Source organism: Ylistrum balloti, unplaced genomic scaffold, assembly GCF_031769215.1.
Source record: "Ylistrum balloti isolate Yb309-2 unplaced genomic scaffold, AGI_CSIRO_Ybal_v1 Utg369622, whole genome shotgun sequence".
NCBI classification, from domain to species: Eukaryota; Metazoa; Mollusca; class Bivalvia; order Pectinida; family Pectinidae; genus Ylistrum; species Ylistrum balloti.
This window is the reverse complement of record NW_026781892.1, coordinates 1,054,003-1,071,615: the sequence shown is the minus strand read 5'-3', so window position 1 is coordinate 1,071,615 and position 17,613 is coordinate 1,054,003. Positions and strand designations below refer to the sequence as shown.

Sequence of the window (17,613 nt, the reverse complement as noted above, 5' to 3'; positions counted from 1 at the left end):
AGTTATTACATGTACAAACTTTCATTGTCAAAACCCAAGATGGTAGCCTTCAAGTTGTTTGGTTCTCCTAATTAGTCTCATTATCTAAAGGGCACAACTAAGGAAGGACTTGGGGATTGTTTGATCTTTTTTCTTGATCGTGTTTTAGTCTTAAAATCACAAATTTCATAATTAGCGACACACTTATGAAATTTTAGAAAATTCATTCAGTACTTTCACTGTCTAACAAGGTGATCTTTGATAAAGACCTACTAACTGCTTCCCAAGAAATACAGATAAAACTTTCATGGACAAAACCAAAAGATAATCACCTGCCAGCCATTGTTTTCCCTTAATTAGTCCCCCCTCCAAAAACTGGCACAACTAGGAACCTTCATGGAAATTTTAAAAGAACATTGGAGTATTTCTTAAGAATTAGGGAAACCTTTTATCAAAAACCTTAGCAGCTATTTTTTTTAATTTACAAAAATGTTATATCAAACCAAAAGTGCAATTCTAGGGACCTTGGGGAATCTACAGATGAAATTTGATAAAGATTTATCCCGTATTTTTCAAGAAACAGCAATAAAGAACTTTCAGTGTCAAACAGGATGACTGCCTGTCCATAATTTCTTTATTTGACCATTCCCAAATTAAAAGAGTACAGCTAGGGACCAAGTGAAACCTGCATATTAAATTTTCACATGATAGCATTGTCACAATCTAATATGGCCACCTGCCAGCCATTTTATTTTTCCAATTGACAGGCAATTCTAATATCAATATGGCACACTTACTACTTCCCAAGAAATATGGAAGAACTTTCACAGTCAAAATCAAAGATGGTCACCATCAGTCATTTTGTTTTAATAATTATTTCCAAAATAAAAAGGGGGCAACTAGGGACCAAAGGGAACGTACATCTGAAATTTTAGGAAGGTCCATCAAGATTTTCTCAAGAAATCATAACAAGAATTGTTTATGGACACAACAGACACTATTAATCGGAATCAGAGACATATATAACACATATATACGTTATATACGTCTCTGTCGGAATCCATAAAATATAAAACACATATCAAACATGACAAATTTTATTCATCAAATTATGTTTGACAAACATTTTTTTTTTCAGTGATGATAGCATATATGTATGTAGCACTTCAATTTTCCCATAGTTCAAGGTATCAACTAACAGACATTGGAAGTATTGTCCAGGAAATGCTTACACCGGTACTACAGAGGTGTATATGTACTGTGGGAGACATGTGGTTCTACACTTACCACAGCATGCTGTGGTGTAGAAGTCTCTACCATGAAGGACATGCTGTTCTAAACTTAACACACCATGCCTAGATATTCTGTCCATACAGTGGGACACATTATGTCCTACATTTAACACACCATGCCTAGATGTAAAGTCTGTACAATGAGGGACATGATGTCCTTTACTTTACCCATGTGCAGTTGTACATACTGTACAGTAAGTCAGTAGATTCTGTACTTTGACACTTCAAGTCTAGATGAATGCCTGTGATAGTTGATGGTGACACCTTAACGTCTGATGATTTCTATAATGTTATCCTAGTCATTACGGAGGCCAAAACTTTGTGTTTCTATACCGTCCTTGGTGATCACATGTATTACCACACCATCACCAGTGTAAATGTCTCTCTCTGTTGCTGCAATGAAAGCATCCTTGACAAGCTGCACAGCCCGCTCCTTTGTGAGGGGTCCTTTTGGAGGATTAGGGTTGTTTCTGTGTCCAATCTGTCAAAACAAAACACAGGATGTACTGATTATATAACAGCAGCATCTTGGGATACATGATAAAGAAGATGAGGTACTTCTGATGGGAGACAGAATACTTCTAAATGGGAGACAGAATTCTTCTAAATGGGAGACAGAATTCTTCTAAAGGGAGGCTGGTACTTCTGATGGGAGACAGAATACTTCTAAAGGGAGGCTGGTACTTCTGATGGGAGACAGAATTCTTCTAAAGGGAGGCTGGTACTTCTAAATGGGAGACTGGTACTTCTGATGGGAGACTGAATACTTCTAAAGGGAGGCTGGTACTTTCAATGGGAGACAGAATACTTCTAAAGGGAGACAGGAGAATATTTCTGATGGGATACAGTATACTTCTGTAGGGAGAGAGGATACTTCTGAAAGGAGACTGGACACTCCAGAAGGGAGACAGGGTACCTTAGAAAAGAGACAGAATACTTCTGAAGTGAGACAAGATACTTCTATAGGGAAACAAGGTACCTTAAAAGGGAGACAGGAGGATACTTCTGAAGAGAGAGAAGAGGAGGATTCTGAAGAGAGACAAGGTAATTTGAAAGTGAGATCAGGTACTTTGGAAGGGAGATGAGGTAGTTTAGAAGGGAGACAAGAAAATTTGTAAGGGAGACAGAGAAAGCAGAGACTACAATATGTAAAGCAAACAGTTCTGTAATGGTTATTATTGAAGAGGGTTTTCAATTTTTTATGAAATTTATCAATCTTTTGAAGCAAACTGGATGTGTAATTTTTACAAAAGTCATGATAATGGCCATACTGTTTTGATATTTTCAATTTCCAAGGCATCTTTTCTCATGAATAAAATAGATCCTTAAAAATAGTGATATATAGAACTTTAGATATAGATGATCCAGTTATAGAAATTTGAAGTTTATTCACATCATCTCTGTGCATCTTGTACCCAATCTATATTTTACATATTCAAAGCCTAAATTCATGAAACAACAGATTTGTTAAAAATGATTCAGTCCTTGTCAAAATAAAATGTCTGGTTTAACTCCAACAAGGCCAAGTTATCTTTACATCATCCTCATAGTTTTGAGCAAACTGATGAGCCAACTCCACTCCTGTAATGACATTTTACTGTTACATTGTAATCTACATTATGTCTGTACAATTACCACACCCATAATTATTGAATATAGATTATCTAATAGTTCCAGCATCGTTTCAGCCACATGTCCTGATTATTTTCTGAGAGCTACGAACCCGGTTATCTAGATAAGGCTGCATCATGGAACTAGCAGAGCCACCAGCCCGAAAAGACTCCCTCTCATATGATCCTACAGGGTCAAAGCTGAACACACATCCACGACCTGCAAACATAATTATGAAGTGAAGTTTTTCAAACAACTCCAAATCCAATAACATACTGATGGTAACGGAAATCTATGATATAGTATAACTGATCTGTTTATCATAATACTTACCTTCATTGTCAAGGCCAGCAACTATATTGTCAGTGTAGTAGGGAAAGAAGCGTTTGTGGTACAACATGGTGGACAGCATAGCAGAAATGGCGGTGGTGGACATCTTCTGGTGGTGGTCCTGTTCATATATCTATCAACAACAAAATGTTTTCTTTAAAGTTTTAACATGTCAGGAATCAACAGTTGTAATGATGTAGTGTTTTACTAACTTCCATAAAAGTGAGCAGTTGTTTTAGTTCACTTCAGATTGTCATCACTGTATTATTGCAGATGATTTTATAAATTCTCCTTATAACATAAAAACATATTTCCTTACCAACTGATAATGAACAGGATATTGTTATAATACATACTGTCATAGCTAACCAATGTATCTACCAAGCACACATGCTTGACTATAAGTTCATTCTCCTATTTTCTACATTTTCTGCAGATTTTGAAATATAATCAATTTACTTTTACACTGAACAGTCAAAACTATTTATTAAAAACTTTCATTAAGATCTGCTCCCTAGTTTATTTCTTCAGTATTATTTTCAAAACCTTTAGCAATAGCTCACCTTCAGTCTTGCTTTCAGTACTTTGGTCAAAGTGAGAACATCTCCATAAAATCCACATGATGCTAGCACTGTGTTACCCGTTCTGTGGATCATAGATAACATATCACAAAATGTTGTCAGTAAACAACTCAAAGAAATTTGTTATAAAATTAGTAAAGTAGCATCTGAAATAAATAATGGCTGTTCGAAGTGTGTTTGAAGTACTTAAATATTACTGCACAAAAATCTGGTTTTTGTAATTATGTTTGTAGTAAAAGATAATAAAATACATGACATGTAAATATCAGGTTGTTGCTAACTAAAAATGGAAAATTCACCTCTTGGTAATTGAAATCAACTGACATAGCCAGGATTTTCCCTTTGGACCCTCAAATTCATGAACTGAACAGTTCAGGGACTTGCATCATATATGAAATAAAGTAAAACTGTAGTTTTGGGGTCCTTTGTCAATTAAAGGAATCAAAATGAAAGTTTCTGAAGGTCAGGGCACACCCTGCATGCCACAATAGGCCATAATCTCCATAGAACATTGATCAAACATATGATACAGATGACAGTTTTTGTATGGCAAATGCAGCTCATTCTGATACAATAATTTGGAGCTCCCCTCGTTGCATAAGAAAGTCAGTTTCTCAATTATTTCTTCATAAAATACATTTTCATGCTTTTGGATAATTAATCTTGAAATCTATTAAGATTTTACCAAGAAACTGGCCATGTGAATTATGATACATTGATCATTTGCAGGAAAGCCGCTGATCATGACAAGTCCTCGAAAAAGCTAATAAATATGAGCATCACCAGTATGTTATACATGTACATGGTATCAAATTCTTAGTTCTCAAAACCACTATCACTTACAACTGAACAGTTTTTGGGAGAGTCCTGCTGTGTATAGAAAAACCTTCACTCAGTCTTGTGTCTGATGCTATTACAGAGAAATCGTCTCCAGACACAGCAACAGTTGTACTAAAAAAGAATGAAAAATACTAATTTATGATATGGATTCAATACATGGCATTTGTATTTACAGAATGCGTAAACCACATTATCATTTTTTGTTTTGTCCGATCTGTCTAGTATATTAACATGCTAATTGATGCCAAGTGACCTCACAATTAAAATGTAGTCATATACAAATATCTTAGTGACACATAACCGCAAACTTACAGTACGCAAATGGAATAAAATACTTTATAAATTTACGTAAGAAAGGAAACATTATTATGTGAGACAAAAGATTTCTGCTGCTCAACTCAGTAAAAATGTCTTCAACAAACTTCTTTTTCAAAAGTTGAGCTGGCCACCATACTCACACACGGCGAGATGCTTTTTTTTCCAGAAAAAGATTAATTTGAAAAAAAAAGTAATAAAAACGAGAATTGATAATGTATTAATGACGTCCGAGTACAGTGACCAGTTCAATTTCTGAAAACGGAATATTTTAATTAGATATTTCCTTTTGTTAGCCCCCGTAGTGGTATGAGGTTTTATTACCATACATCAGTCAGCCTGAGATAAATCGACCTCGCACACATACATGTAGATTTGGTGCTAGTGACAGTGAAAACTATTGGGAATATGATCGTGGGTACACTACACGGTACAAAAGCGAAGTCAGTACATTTTCTAAGATGTGAACGACGACAAATAAAACGTACCCCCCATTTTGAGCGTACGGACTGAAGTAAACTTCTTTTGGTCTATCGGACCCATAAGTATCTCCCATCACTGGAGGTGCAAGAACGCTCATCTTTTTGTATCCGATGTCGAGTCCGTCGTGACAGTGCGAGTTTTGTAATCTTGTTCAACCAGAGCCTTGTAGTCTTCGCAAGTTACAAATTGGTCAAGCGCCTAGATGACCGAGACTATGGGTTCGTTTGTTAAAACTTCGGAAAATGTCACGTGGTATACAATTTCCTACTTTTATTTTGTTGCTTAAAAAGACTTACAAGAGAAATCGAATAGTGCAACCATACGCTTTCTTTCATTTTCCACTATTCTGTTATTTAGTATTAAAGTGATTATACTTTTAACTCAAGAAAACGCAATGGTCACTTGTACCGGAAGTGTGCATTTCTCGCAAAGTCTCGTTTACTAAATATCACCGGCAAGCGGCACGATGGTTGGTATCGCACAACAGTCGTATGCAATGCGATATTTTTAGTAGTATTTGTTTATTTCCCTTTCTGAGCAGCAACAGAGTGTTCTGTTGTTTGTTCGCATTTTTGTGCTAGTGTGTGTGTTTGCATGTTTAGGAGACTGTTTAATGTTGTTAGTTTAAAAACTGAATGTGCTACTGTTATATACATGTTGCGTCCCCTGTTTTGACGATACTGTAGTCTGTACCATTGTATTATATAGTATGATAAAAACGGTTGATATCAAATATCACAATCAACAATTTTCTATCATACCAGAAAATATATATCCGGACAGAAGCCTACATTTACTGGAAACTAATATGATCATCTCCAGTGCTAAAGTTTGAAATCAAATATAAATTTTGAAAATTAAACTTGATTTTTTATATGCGTATAATGACCATGTATTTGAGTAACCGTTACTGTATTGAGTACTGATCTGAAAGGTATTTAAAGCATTTGCAACAGAAAACTATTAGCAACTTACCCTCTGTAACATGCTACACATGTTTCAGTACACAAAATAACTAAAATGCTGACCAAATTGTGTCGCGATCCAAAGCTCACACTGACTTGTAAAAGTTAAAAAGACGTGAAATTGAAAAGGACAGAAGTTGTTGTCATCAACTTATATCATCATTAGGGTAGCACACTGGTAATTCACTTGCCCTTCACTTAACTGTCAAAGTTTGCTTCCCATTAGGGGTCATCTACCTGACCATGCAGTAAGACCCCATGCATGCTGGCATCCAGGCCAACAGGAGTGATTAGTGTAACTTATTTTGCAATTGTTGTAAATAAAGTTTATATTATCAGTGTCTTCTGTGTTACAATTGATGATATCCAATTTAATAGGATTATGCTACATAAATAATGGTCTAACAGTAACCCTACCATGAGTAGTGCCACTGTCTGTACCAACAGTCTTTCTCCTAACTAGTGTAAGAAAGCAAAAATGGGATTACATCGTGAAGTTTGTTATAAATAGCTAGTTAAGTGTCAGTATAATTAGACCATAATTTAGGAATACACGTAACAAATTGCACAGCTGACAGTTTTACAAAATTAAATATAAACATATATAGTAATTATTTGAATTCTACTGGTGATACATAATATGTAATGAATAAATTGTTTATTTTTGCAGTTGTTTTACTCATTCTTCAAATCCCTTGTTGGAAAGGATGTTGTGGTAGAATTGAAAAATGACCTCAGGTAAATACTTGCTTAATGAAATTTTGAAAATTATCCTAGTAAGAAATTATTGGAATCAAAAATAATTTTTTGAATCAAGTTGCGGTTTGTTAATTAAGTGTCAAATCAGTTATAATGTTATGATGAGTTATAAATACCATGTAACTTATTTTCATGTTTATATCTTTTTCGCAGTATATGTGGAACTCTTCATTCTGTTGATCAATTCTTGAACATCAAACTGACAGATATCTCCGTCACTGACCCAGACAAATATCCACACATGGTAAGTCAGTCACAGACCATGACCACTATCCACACTTTGTACATCAGCCCTCGTAGGGGAAGTAGAACAAGGCCTTCTGTAGGAATGCATGGAATTTGTCCTTATTTGGTCTGAAGCATGATTAAGTGAAGGGAATTCAATTATGTGTAAGTGATGGGTTTCAACAGTCTTTGGATGAGAGGGGCAGATTCCAATAGGGGAAATAGGGCAAATTTTTAAAAATCATTTTAATACATGGATTTTGTTCCAATTTAGTCTGAAGCATGCTTAGGTGAAGGATAAGAAATTTTGTATAAATGATGGGGGCCCACTGGGATGGGGTGGGGGTGGGATTAAGAAAATCCTTCTTCTGCAGGAATGCTTGGATTCTGCCCCAATTGGATTGAAGCATCCTTGGATGACAGAGAATAAATTATGTATAAACGGTGGGTCTGGACTCACAAAAGAGCAAATGGAACAAATTCTTGAAAATCCTTCTTTATCTCTAGGAATGCCAGTATTCTGTCCCAAATTGATTTGGCACATCCTTTGTTAAAAGGCCATCAGTTTCGCAGAAAGAGTGGGTCCAGACCTTCAGGGGCAGGGCCCAAGAGAGGAAATTGTCCTTGCATGAATAGAAATCAGTTTTGTAAAATGGTTGGTGTTGGTCCCCTGGGATTAGGACTGATAGGGGTTATACAGCAAATTCTTGATAATTTTTCCTGCTGTAGAAAATACAGTATTTTGTCAAACTTTGGATCCTTTTCCTTTTAATTAGATAAAGCAAAAGCAGATGAGTCATACAGGCTCTATGTGCCTCTTGTTTACTTATTAGAAGAGTACTTGTTTAAAGTTGTTTGACATTCATCCTCATATCACCTTGTAATAATTTTATACCCACAGAAAATATCAACTACGATGTCACGACTATAGTTTGTTTACACAATGGTTGATGTAATTTCTTTATCTTATTTAGTTATCTGTGAAGAACTGTTTCATTAGAGGATCAGTCGTAAGGTATGTCCAGCTCCCAGCTGATGAATGTGATACACAACTTCTACAGGATGCTGCTAGGAAAGAGGCAGTACAGAACAGACAACGGTGATTGTTCTCTGTGAAAGACAGGAAAACAGACATTTTATCACAGTACAGAACCAACAGTGCTTGTTGTCTTCAGTGAAAGACATTGTGAAAACAGAATTTTATCACGGTACAGAAAGAACTAACTGCAAATATTGTCCTTGGTGAACCACGATTTATCGCAGTATAGATCAGGTATTATGATCCATTACAATTGGTGCTGTTGTGTTAATAGTTGCTGGGTGATATGTTGGGAGAAAGGAGTTCCTGGCGTTGTGCATCAATTGATTAAGAGTACTATCTCTGCTCTATCAACACGAGATATCTCTACATTTTGTAGATGGGATCTGATGGAGTTTTCGCTGAGATTGAAAGTTAGAGTACCATGTTTCTGGACATTTGCAAAATAGATGGGAGAGTATTTTGAAAGATGAGATATAGATGATGGTAATGAATATGTATTAGAGGTAGAAAGTGCAAGAGTGACGAATGAGAGTGGAAGATTATCTGAGTGTACAATGTTTAATTGTTCATGATATTAGATGTAAGTATAATGCCCAACTACATCTAGGAAAAGATATGATTATCATATTAGAGAGAAATCAATGAAGTGAGACAAGATGTTCACAATAAAAAAATAGGATGATGGAAAGTAACACCATGAATATAGTTGTGATTGACTTATTGAATTTCTACTTTTAAGTGTATTTTCACTTTAGACAGCTAGAAGCAATGCTAATCCGAAATATCCAACTGAAATCTAAAACTTGTGGCCAACTCCAAAGGATATGGTCAACCTGACAACACTTAGTGTATAGTAGATCAGGCAAATTGCAATTCATGTTTATACTGAAAAATGTAAAATAAAGTGATGTATGATACAAATTGCTTTGTCTTTTATTTACATTTTCCAAGTGGACCATATATCAAGTTGTATCCCGCTGTCTGTTCGCACTGCCTTGTTACTTTTTCTCTTAAAGTTTGAAATCTTGTGAAGTGATGATTCATATACTCTAGTGTTTTGAATAAGAAAAAATAGAAGTGAAGTTTACAACAGTTATGGTCCATTTTAACCCACATTTAAATTTACATATTTCAGAGTTCCCATCTTCATTCATATGGAACATTTTCACACACACACACACACACACACACGTGAATGATATATATATATATATATATATATATATATATAAAAGAGTTTTTGTCATTACATTCTTATATCTTCGCTCGTTTAGACACTGTGATATGTTAGTTAAAGATTATCATTGAAGAATGCCATAATGAACTGCATGAATAATTAAAATCCTGTCAGTTCTACACTACCTGGGGTAGATGGTTCTTTCCCCTAGCCAGCTGATACTATATAAATACATTGTATCAGTGTTAGCAAAAGTAAAACGTATGAATACATAAAGGCTTTGGACATTTTAATGTGATTCCTCCAGTATTCAAAAAGCTACCTACCTGGTTTGAATAACCAATTCTTAACATGTTTTGAAAGGTTCCAGATCCTCTATTGTTAAACTGATCATTATAACATCATCTTGGTTATCCTGTGATGATTTCAGCTGTTCTTCAGAAATGTCAGCAATATAAACTTCAGATATCAAAATACTAAATGGCTGCTTGCAGCCATCTTGGATTTTTGATAAAGCTCAAAATATGACATACACATCAAAAATCAATATATTCTGAACATTTCAAGGGTAATATTTTCTTCTTCACTTGGAATTAAAAGAGTAATACATGTATTGATGTCCATACAAAATGGCCACTAGCAGATATGTTGAAAAGCTCATCAACCTGAAAATGTATAAGGGCCTCTATTGGTTATGTTGACAAGTTCTTGAGAAAAGCAATCAAATACACATATGTCAAAATCCAAAATGGCCATCATCATCTGTCATGAAATTTGGAAATGCATCTAGGACCTTCACAGAATTCCAGTGGGGTCTTTGCTCCATCTTTGTCTTGTCTTTAGAGACCCTTTATCCATTGGCTCTTTCCACCTCCTCTCTTCTTTCTCTGGTTTCCCATCACTCCAAGATCAAATAAGCACCAAGGGAAATCTACATGTCCTATTTGAGAATGACCCACCTGGTAACCAACTACAATTGTTGAAATCAAAGATGGCTGCAAGTGGGACATTTTGTTGGTCAAAGCAGTTTCAATGTGGACAATACCAAATTATTCATAAGGGGGAGCCTACACTTGAAATTGTAGAACAAAAGAGCAATGACAAGCTTAAACTAATGAGAGTCTGACTAACTATCCGTGGAAGTCTCTTTTAGAGGCGACTACTCATCTTTTACAGTCCTGACCTATTGACTTTCAATATATCAGTAGAGTAACATTGGTTACATGTACCATATCAAAGTTCTAAACTTTAATGCTAAATCGCTTGATTCATTATCTATTAAGTGTCCAACAGCTGGCCGTGCTATTGTCTAGAAAGAATCATAGGCTGTGATGCTTAAAAGTAAAAAATTTATAAGTAAATTCCTTTAAATTAAATTTAATATAAATTAGATAATACTGCACATTATAATGATTTAACTGCTGATGGGTTTTTCCTGATATTGAATGGTTAAGCTCGAAGTATTGGTCCTAGTAGTGCATACAATATATTGAGCTTCATTAGATATTCATGGCCGCCAATGGCCATTTTGAATTTTTGACATGTCTTTGGAATGTCTGTATGGAATTTCTTAAAACTGGATGGATATTCAAGGCAGCAAAGACGTTACAGATTGATTGACAATTAAAGAAAATTCAATCAGGAAAGACCATAACTGCAATTCATTCAAAAGTTTTTTAGGTTTTTTATTTACTAGAAATTATTCGTTAACACAAAAAACAGATACATGTGGAACAGCATACTTGAATGTAATGTATCACAGTTGAATAGTGTGAAACAGATGAACATTTGAAAAATCAACTACAAAAATATTGTTTTAAAGAAAACAAAGGTATCATGGGATGGACGAACATACGCCCATCCCCGCCAAAAATGTTCATGATTTACTGTATCAAAAAGTATACTAATATGGAAATGGTAAAATTGAGTCGAACCATAGAGAAGGAAAACAAGTTTCAAAGAAATTGGTTAAAGACAAAAGAAGACAATGCAATTTTATGTAATGTTTTAACACGTATCAAGTTTCAGAGAATTTGGTGAAAAACTGACGAAAAGTCTTTGTACAAAATTGAACTGCTTAAAAAATCAAGGGTAAATAACTCCTTCAAAATTTTTTCAATTTAATTGTTGTAAAGGAATAACTTACCAAGCTCGGCAGAAGACAGAGTAGATCTCGGGACAAGATTAACATTTTGAAAACAATAAAATTAACATAATGCAAACGACAAGGGGCAGTAACTCTCCCAAATACAGTAGACTGAAACTGCTGTCAAGGATAACACAACTACATGTCATGCTGACTAAGCCCCTACCAAATGTGAAAGAAAGGTCAGTTGAAATCTGAGGGAGGCAATTTTCTGATAAATGAAAGTTTAAAAATTTTGACAGGTGTATGTAATATCGAGCTAAGAATTATGACATTATTACTATTACTATGTATAGATTTTTGTATCATGAAGTGATTGCAAAGACTTGTAATTTCTGCATATATTCTATGTATATTTCAGAATAAATCTGCATTGTGTGAGTTATATTCCTTTCAGAAATATTTAAAAAATAGATAAAGAACCACAGATATAGTAGTAGGGAGATCTGATACAAAGGCTGAACGATATCTAATTACTTTTGTTTTTTTTTTTTTTGCTGTCAATCTAGGTTATATTCCCGAAAACATGCATTTTTCTGGTTTTTTTTACGCGTTGCTTTGTAATTTAGCATAGCTTTAGTAGTACCCCAAATTGCAAAGAAGCGTCTGGATGATAGCTGATTCTAAGCGTCTTGTTGACACGAGCGGCTTCATTTAAATGTTGGGTTAGAATCAGAATGAAAACATGCCACGCTTATCAAATCAAAGTGCAAGCCATGCAAAGAAAACAGGGGCCGCTAAGAGGAAATCTAAATACGAATCACCTTCCAAACATAAATCGGGTGAGAAATGTTATCTTTTGAGACATGTATATTGTTGACAAGCCGTCGCCATCGGCCTTCCCAGTTAATCTGTCAACAGATCCGTCGAGATTCTCGTTATAACATTACAACTATGTGTATATTTTTTTTTCAAAATAAATCGACCTTGTGTATTAGACAAGTCCTTCTAGAAATATAGCAAATAAATGAAGATATAGTAGTAGGAAGATCTGATACAAAGACTAAACGATACTTCATGATTTTTAATTTTTGCTGCCAGGCTATGAATAGGTTATATTCCCGAAAACAGGCGTTTCTATTTCTTTAACGTTGCTTTACAATTTATCATAACTAATATTTCATTTATATTCAAATATTTTTCAGCATCCTCAAGGACACGAACCTATCGATATCGACCAGGAACAAAAGCCTTGATGGAAATTCGCCAGTACCAAAAGTCAAGTGATTTATTGCTCCGCAAACTTCCATTTTCTCGAGTGGTATGATCATTTAAAAAAAAAGAGAACTTTTTAATTTACCTTTTTGACACTTAGTATTGTTGAATAATTCAATATCAATGCTGTTCATATCTGATGCTATTGATGTTGAATAATGCATATTATATTGATTGGGCGTTGTATAATTGGAACAATATCAACGTACCCAATAATGAAAACACTACACCATTTCTATGTCAACTTCCTTAATATTGTTTTCTATTAGGAAAAAAAAAGTTTTACCTCAAGTTATTATCTGTTCATATGATTGAAGTATAGTGCATGAAAATGAGAGTTCCTGATATCTTTGCTCTCATTACTGTTGAATGAGGGTAAAAAACCTCCCAAAGTGGTGAAACTCAATACCTGCAGTCCATGTTTTCAATCACTGCCCAATAATATAACTACATAGTTAGAGATACACTACCCCAGTTTCAAAATACAAAGAGTTTAGGGAAATGCTGCTTATATATTGTAAAAATATAAATAGTCATGTTTCCAAAAAACTTTATTATTTACTTTGAATTGTCACAGGTAATCCAGTTTTTTCTCCGAGCAGATTTTAAAAAGATATGTCATAAAATTAATTAGAAATGTTTTCACCCGTTAGGTGCGTGAGATAGTTCAAAACAAACATCCTGGTGTACAACTGAGATGGGAGGCCACTGCCATCATGGCTCTTCAGGAGGTGAGCATTATGTGGACTCTAACACTGTTTACATAGCTGTTGTACCTGTATTGTATAAGTGTCTGTACTATATGTATGTCTAGATATAAATTCTGATCTTTGACTTCGGACATTGTTGTTCCTGTATTATATTCATTTATAAATTTAAACAATGATCATTGACCTCTGACATTGCTATAGTGTGTGTTTATGTATAAGTTTGAACTTTGACCCTCAATATCTAACATTTTTGTATTTGTATTGTGTGTAGATGCTTCTTTGAATCTCGCATGCTAGAGCTAATAAGTATCTGAAAAAAGAAAAATCAAATCTTTCAACTTCTACTGCTATTCTCATAAAGAAATATTACCTCTTTGCAGTAAGACAGTAAAGTTGAAAAGACAAGAACTGAACTCAGAGAAACACTTGATCAAATTTTTATCACTTCATTGCAATTGTCATCAAGGAACCATTGGCTTAAAACCCCATTGATATAAATGCTGTCCTGCCATAATTGGACATATACGAAGAAGATGTGATACTAATGATGGTGTTGAACATTGCTGTTTGCCACCATGCTTGCTTGTTAACAGAGTTACCCCAATGACATGTCTAAAATTACCTTCATTTCAATACATTTTCTTATTGAGATAATTACTATATATAGATTTGAAGTCTGAACCTTGACCTCTGACACTAGCAGTTTCTTTCCACAGGCTGCTGAGGCCTACCTGGTACATCTGTTTGAGGATGCCAACTTGTGTGCTATACATGCCAAACGGGTCACATTGATGCCTAAAGATATCTGGTTGGCAAGGAAGATTCGGGGTGCACATGATTAAAACATCTATGTAGGATTTTGTAAAGATATTTCAGTTGTGACTTGTATAACAACAAAATACATGGTTATAGATGTACAAAGCCAGTGGTGAGGATACATGTTAAGTAACATTTGATATGAAACTTCAGATCCTGGGGCAACCATTTTGTCAGGATTCATATATATGTTTTCTGGACTGACTTCTGGTTTGCCTAGATAAGGACAGCTTTGGTCATGATTGACCTCTGGTTCATGAGCAGATGAACAAGTCAGTGGTCTGACCTGCTGACCCTTTTTACCTATTGACCTTCAGTGTAAGAAGTTCAAAGTGTGACACCTATTGTGGGAAATGTAGTAGAAGCCTAGTGGACAAAAGTCTGGAATGTAAATGGTGTTGTGTATTCTTCATATTTATTTTATGAACATTTTTATTATTAAAGTGGCAGCTTAATAACAAAAAACATTGCATTATCAATATATTTCTAAAAGAGTGTATGGGTAAAGATTATCCATAATTATCCATCAAAATTGTAGGAGTAGAGGTTATCCAGGAATGGTCATAAAGATTGTAGGGGTAGAGGTTATCTGTAAATGGTCATAAAGTTTGTAGGGGTAGAGGTTATCTGTAAATGGTCATAAAGATTGTAGGGGTAGAGGTTATCCAGGAATGGTCATAAAGATTGTAGGGGTAGAGGTTATCTGTAAATGGTCATAAAGTTTGTAGGGGTAGAGGTTATCTGTAAATGGTCATAAAGATTGTAGGGGTAGAGGTTATCCAGGAATGGTCATAAAGATTGTAGGGGTAGAGGTTATCCAGGAATGGTCATAAAGATTGTAGGGGTAGAGGTTATCTGTAAATGGTCATAAAGTTTGTAGGGGTAGAGGTTATCCAGGAATGGTCATAAAGATTGTAGGGGTAGAGGTTATCTGTAAATGGCCATAAAGATTGTACAGGTAGAGGTTATCTGTAAATGGCCATAAAGATTGTAAGGGTAGAGGTTATCTGTAAATGGTCATAAAGATTGTACAGGTAGAGGTTATCTGTAAATGGTCATAAAGATTGTAGGGGTAGAGGTTATCTGTAAATGGCCATAAAGATTGTAGGGGTAGAGGTTATCTGTAAATGGTCATAAAGATTGTAGGGGTAGAGGTTATCTGTAAATGGTCATAAAGATTGTAAGGGTAGAGGTTATCTGTAAATGGTCATAAAGAATAAAGATTGTAGGAGTCAGCAGTGAGTGGTTATGCTAGTTATCTGTATATGAGTTAAAATTACACTTTATGATCAGGGTTTGGAGGTTCTAGACAGGATTGTTGATCAGTACAGTTTTATCAATGACATTTAGAGGAAATTATGATGATTTATTTTTAGGAAAAAGGCATTTAGAACTATTTAAGCATATGTATGTCGGAAAAAGATCTGAGAAGTGCCACATCTCGCAGCAATTGAAGAGAGTACAGTAGTTCATAACGTGTGAAAATACACTGACTAATTTATGAAGGTGCTCTGGTTGTTTAAGCTGTTAAGATGACTATACAACGATATTGCCTTGCTAACCTCACAACTTGTCCGTGAACGTAGTGTAGGTTATTTTGAAGAGTACTTTTTATAATGCATGAAATTATCTTATTTTTAATAAAATTAACTTTTTAACTTATCAAATTTGTCATTTTGTGTTTCAACATATAACAGAGTTTCTATGTAATATGGAATTTAATGAGAAAAGTGTGGTATGTAACAAGAATTCAGTGAACAATTTCTCTAGTTATTTTATGAGCTTAATTCTATATTACATGGACATGATTGTAAGATTCAATTTATCATGTAACTCACTAGAAACGAGCAAAAACTCTCATATTAATATCTCTATAAGACACTTACACTGACCTGGATGGTAAATTTTTCTTACTTAGATAATCATATGTTGTAAAGCCATGACATTTGTGCACGAGACAGGGACTTTTTACATGCTTCCCAGTGCCAGGTTCTTCTCTCTGGTACCTCTCTCTGGTACCGTTATGTCATGTAAGGCACCAAAAGTTGCTACTATTAAAAGGAAGTCATATTTGATTGCCTGTCTGATTCTACCTGAAAAGGGAGATAATCTAATTGAACTGGAAAAAATTGTTGAGATTTTGTTCAAATTTTGACAAAAATGATGTAAATGAAATAAAATCTATTACGCATATATATTAGAGATCTTTCATCTTAGTCAAGAGCTGTCTTTCTTTATCAAATCCTCATTCAAGGCAAAACTGGCCCCTGTTTCAGGAATCTTTGTTAACTTCAGGAATTTTCCTGTACTTAATATTACCCATAGGAAAGCATATGTAGTTAAATTGGAAGTTTTTCCTCAACTTTTGTCATCTTTAATGTTAGTTAAGATTTCCTAAGTTAAGGAAGATTCGTGAAACTGATGCCTGATGTTAAGAGAATTTCGGCAGGACATTAAACATATACAGGTAACAGATTCTATCAATCTATGACCCCAAGTACATTACAAATTGTACACTTTCCTCAAGTACAGGATATATACATAGCTTAAGTATTAAAAACCAAATCAACATATATCTTGCAAAGTATACTCAGGTCGAACATAAAATATCCTTTAAATGAATAGAAGAATATATTCTGGTATAACGAGATGTAACTTGACGTTATCAAATAAAAGTGGAATACAGGTCATACAACAGCCATGTTTGTGGCATGTTCCAAAAAAAGTTAAATCTAACAGAAAATAACTTTTCTCTCCAGAAAAGGTCAAGATATCTTGATTTGTTATTTATCCCCTTTCCTTTCAGTGAAACTAATGAATGCTTCCTGAAAATGACTTAATTGCATACAAAATTTTATCAAAAGACAATAATTCTGTTTAATAATTAATATGTTGCAGGCCTTGAATTTGGTTTACAGCACATTATCTCAGTATGACCAATGTATTTTAATGCAAGCAAAGCTATGTCACGACCTTGTGTAATACATGTCCTGTGTATTACTTGTGTAATATAAATTTGTGTATTACATTGTGTAATACATGTCCCTTGTATTACTTGTGTAATACATATCTTGTGTATTACCTTGTGTAATATATATACATACTCAGTGTATTACCTTGTGTAATA

At 34.5% G+C, this 17,613-nt stretch overlaps 3 protein-coding genes across 3 annotated transcripts; 2 read left to right on the top strand and 1 right to left on the bottom strand.

Moving 5' to 3' along the window:
- Positions 1–1,062: 1,062 nt before the first annotated feature.
- On the bottom strand, positions 1,063–5,564 carry LOC132549868 (proteasome subunit beta type-1-like). Its single transcript, XM_060213839.1, has 6 exons — positions 5,437–5,564; positions 4,637–4,744; positions 3,776–3,857; positions 3,216–3,345; positions 2,995–3,101; positions 1,063–1,752 (listed from the first exon to the last, which is right to left on the bottom strand). Exons 1-6 carry the CDS (start codon positions 5,526–5,528, stop codon positions 1,567–1,569), a joined length of 705 nt encoding a protein of 234 aa, XP_060069822.1. The 5' UTR covers positions 5,529–5,564; the 3' UTR covers positions 1,063–1,566.
- A 1,496-nt stretch (positions 5,565–7,060) lies between these two features.
- Positions 7,061–9,337, top strand: LOC132550128 (U6 snRNA-associated Sm-like protein LSm2; the record flags this gene model as incomplete). The annotated part of the gene is made up of 3 exons (XM_060214148.1): positions 7,061–7,134; positions 7,309–7,399; positions 8,355–9,337. Coding segments are annotated over 3 exons (294 nt in total), but the record flags the coding sequence as incomplete, so codon positions are not given.
- Positions 9,338–12,430: 3,093 nt separating this feature from the next.
- LOC132549783 (uncharacterized) lies at positions 12,431–14,656 on the top strand. Its single transcript, XM_060213751.1, has 4 exons — positions 12,431–12,527; positions 12,891–13,006; positions 13,614–13,691; positions 14,387–14,656. The coding sequence occupies exons 1-4, from the start codon at positions 12,431–12,433 to the stop codon at positions 14,510–14,512; spliced, it is 417 nt and encodes a 138-aa protein (XP_060069734.1). The 3' UTR covers positions 14,513–14,656.
- The last annotated feature ends 2,957 nt before the right edge of the window (positions 14,657–17,613 follow it).

Excerpts from the sequence above, each read along its gene's own strand:
- LOC132549783 (XM_060213751.1), top strand. The coding sequence starts at position 12,431 with ATGCCACGCTTATCAAATCAAAGTGCAAGCCATGCAAAGAAAACAGGG. Across the intron at positions 12,528-12,890 it reads ACCTTCCAAACATAAATCGG|CATCCTCAAGGACACGAACC; the intron begins GTGAGAAATGTT and ends AATATTTTTCAG. Across the intron at positions 13,692-14,386 it reads CCATCATGGCTCTTCAGGAG|GCTGCTGAGGCCTACCTGGT; the intron begins GTGAGCATTATG and ends TTCTTTCCACAG.
- LOC132549868 (XM_060213839.1), bottom strand. The coding sequence starts at position 5,528 with ATGAGCGTTCTTGCACCTCCAGTGATGGGAGATACTTATGGGTCCGAT. Across the intron at positions 3,102-3,215 it reads TGCTGGCCTTGACAATGAAG|GTCGTGGATGTGTGTTCAGC; the intron begins GTAAGTATTATG and ends TTATGTTTGCAG. Across the intron at positions 1,753-2,994 it reads AGCCTTATCTAGATAACCGG|ATTGGACACAGAAACAACCC; the intron begins GTTCGTAGCTCT and ends TTGTTTTGACAG.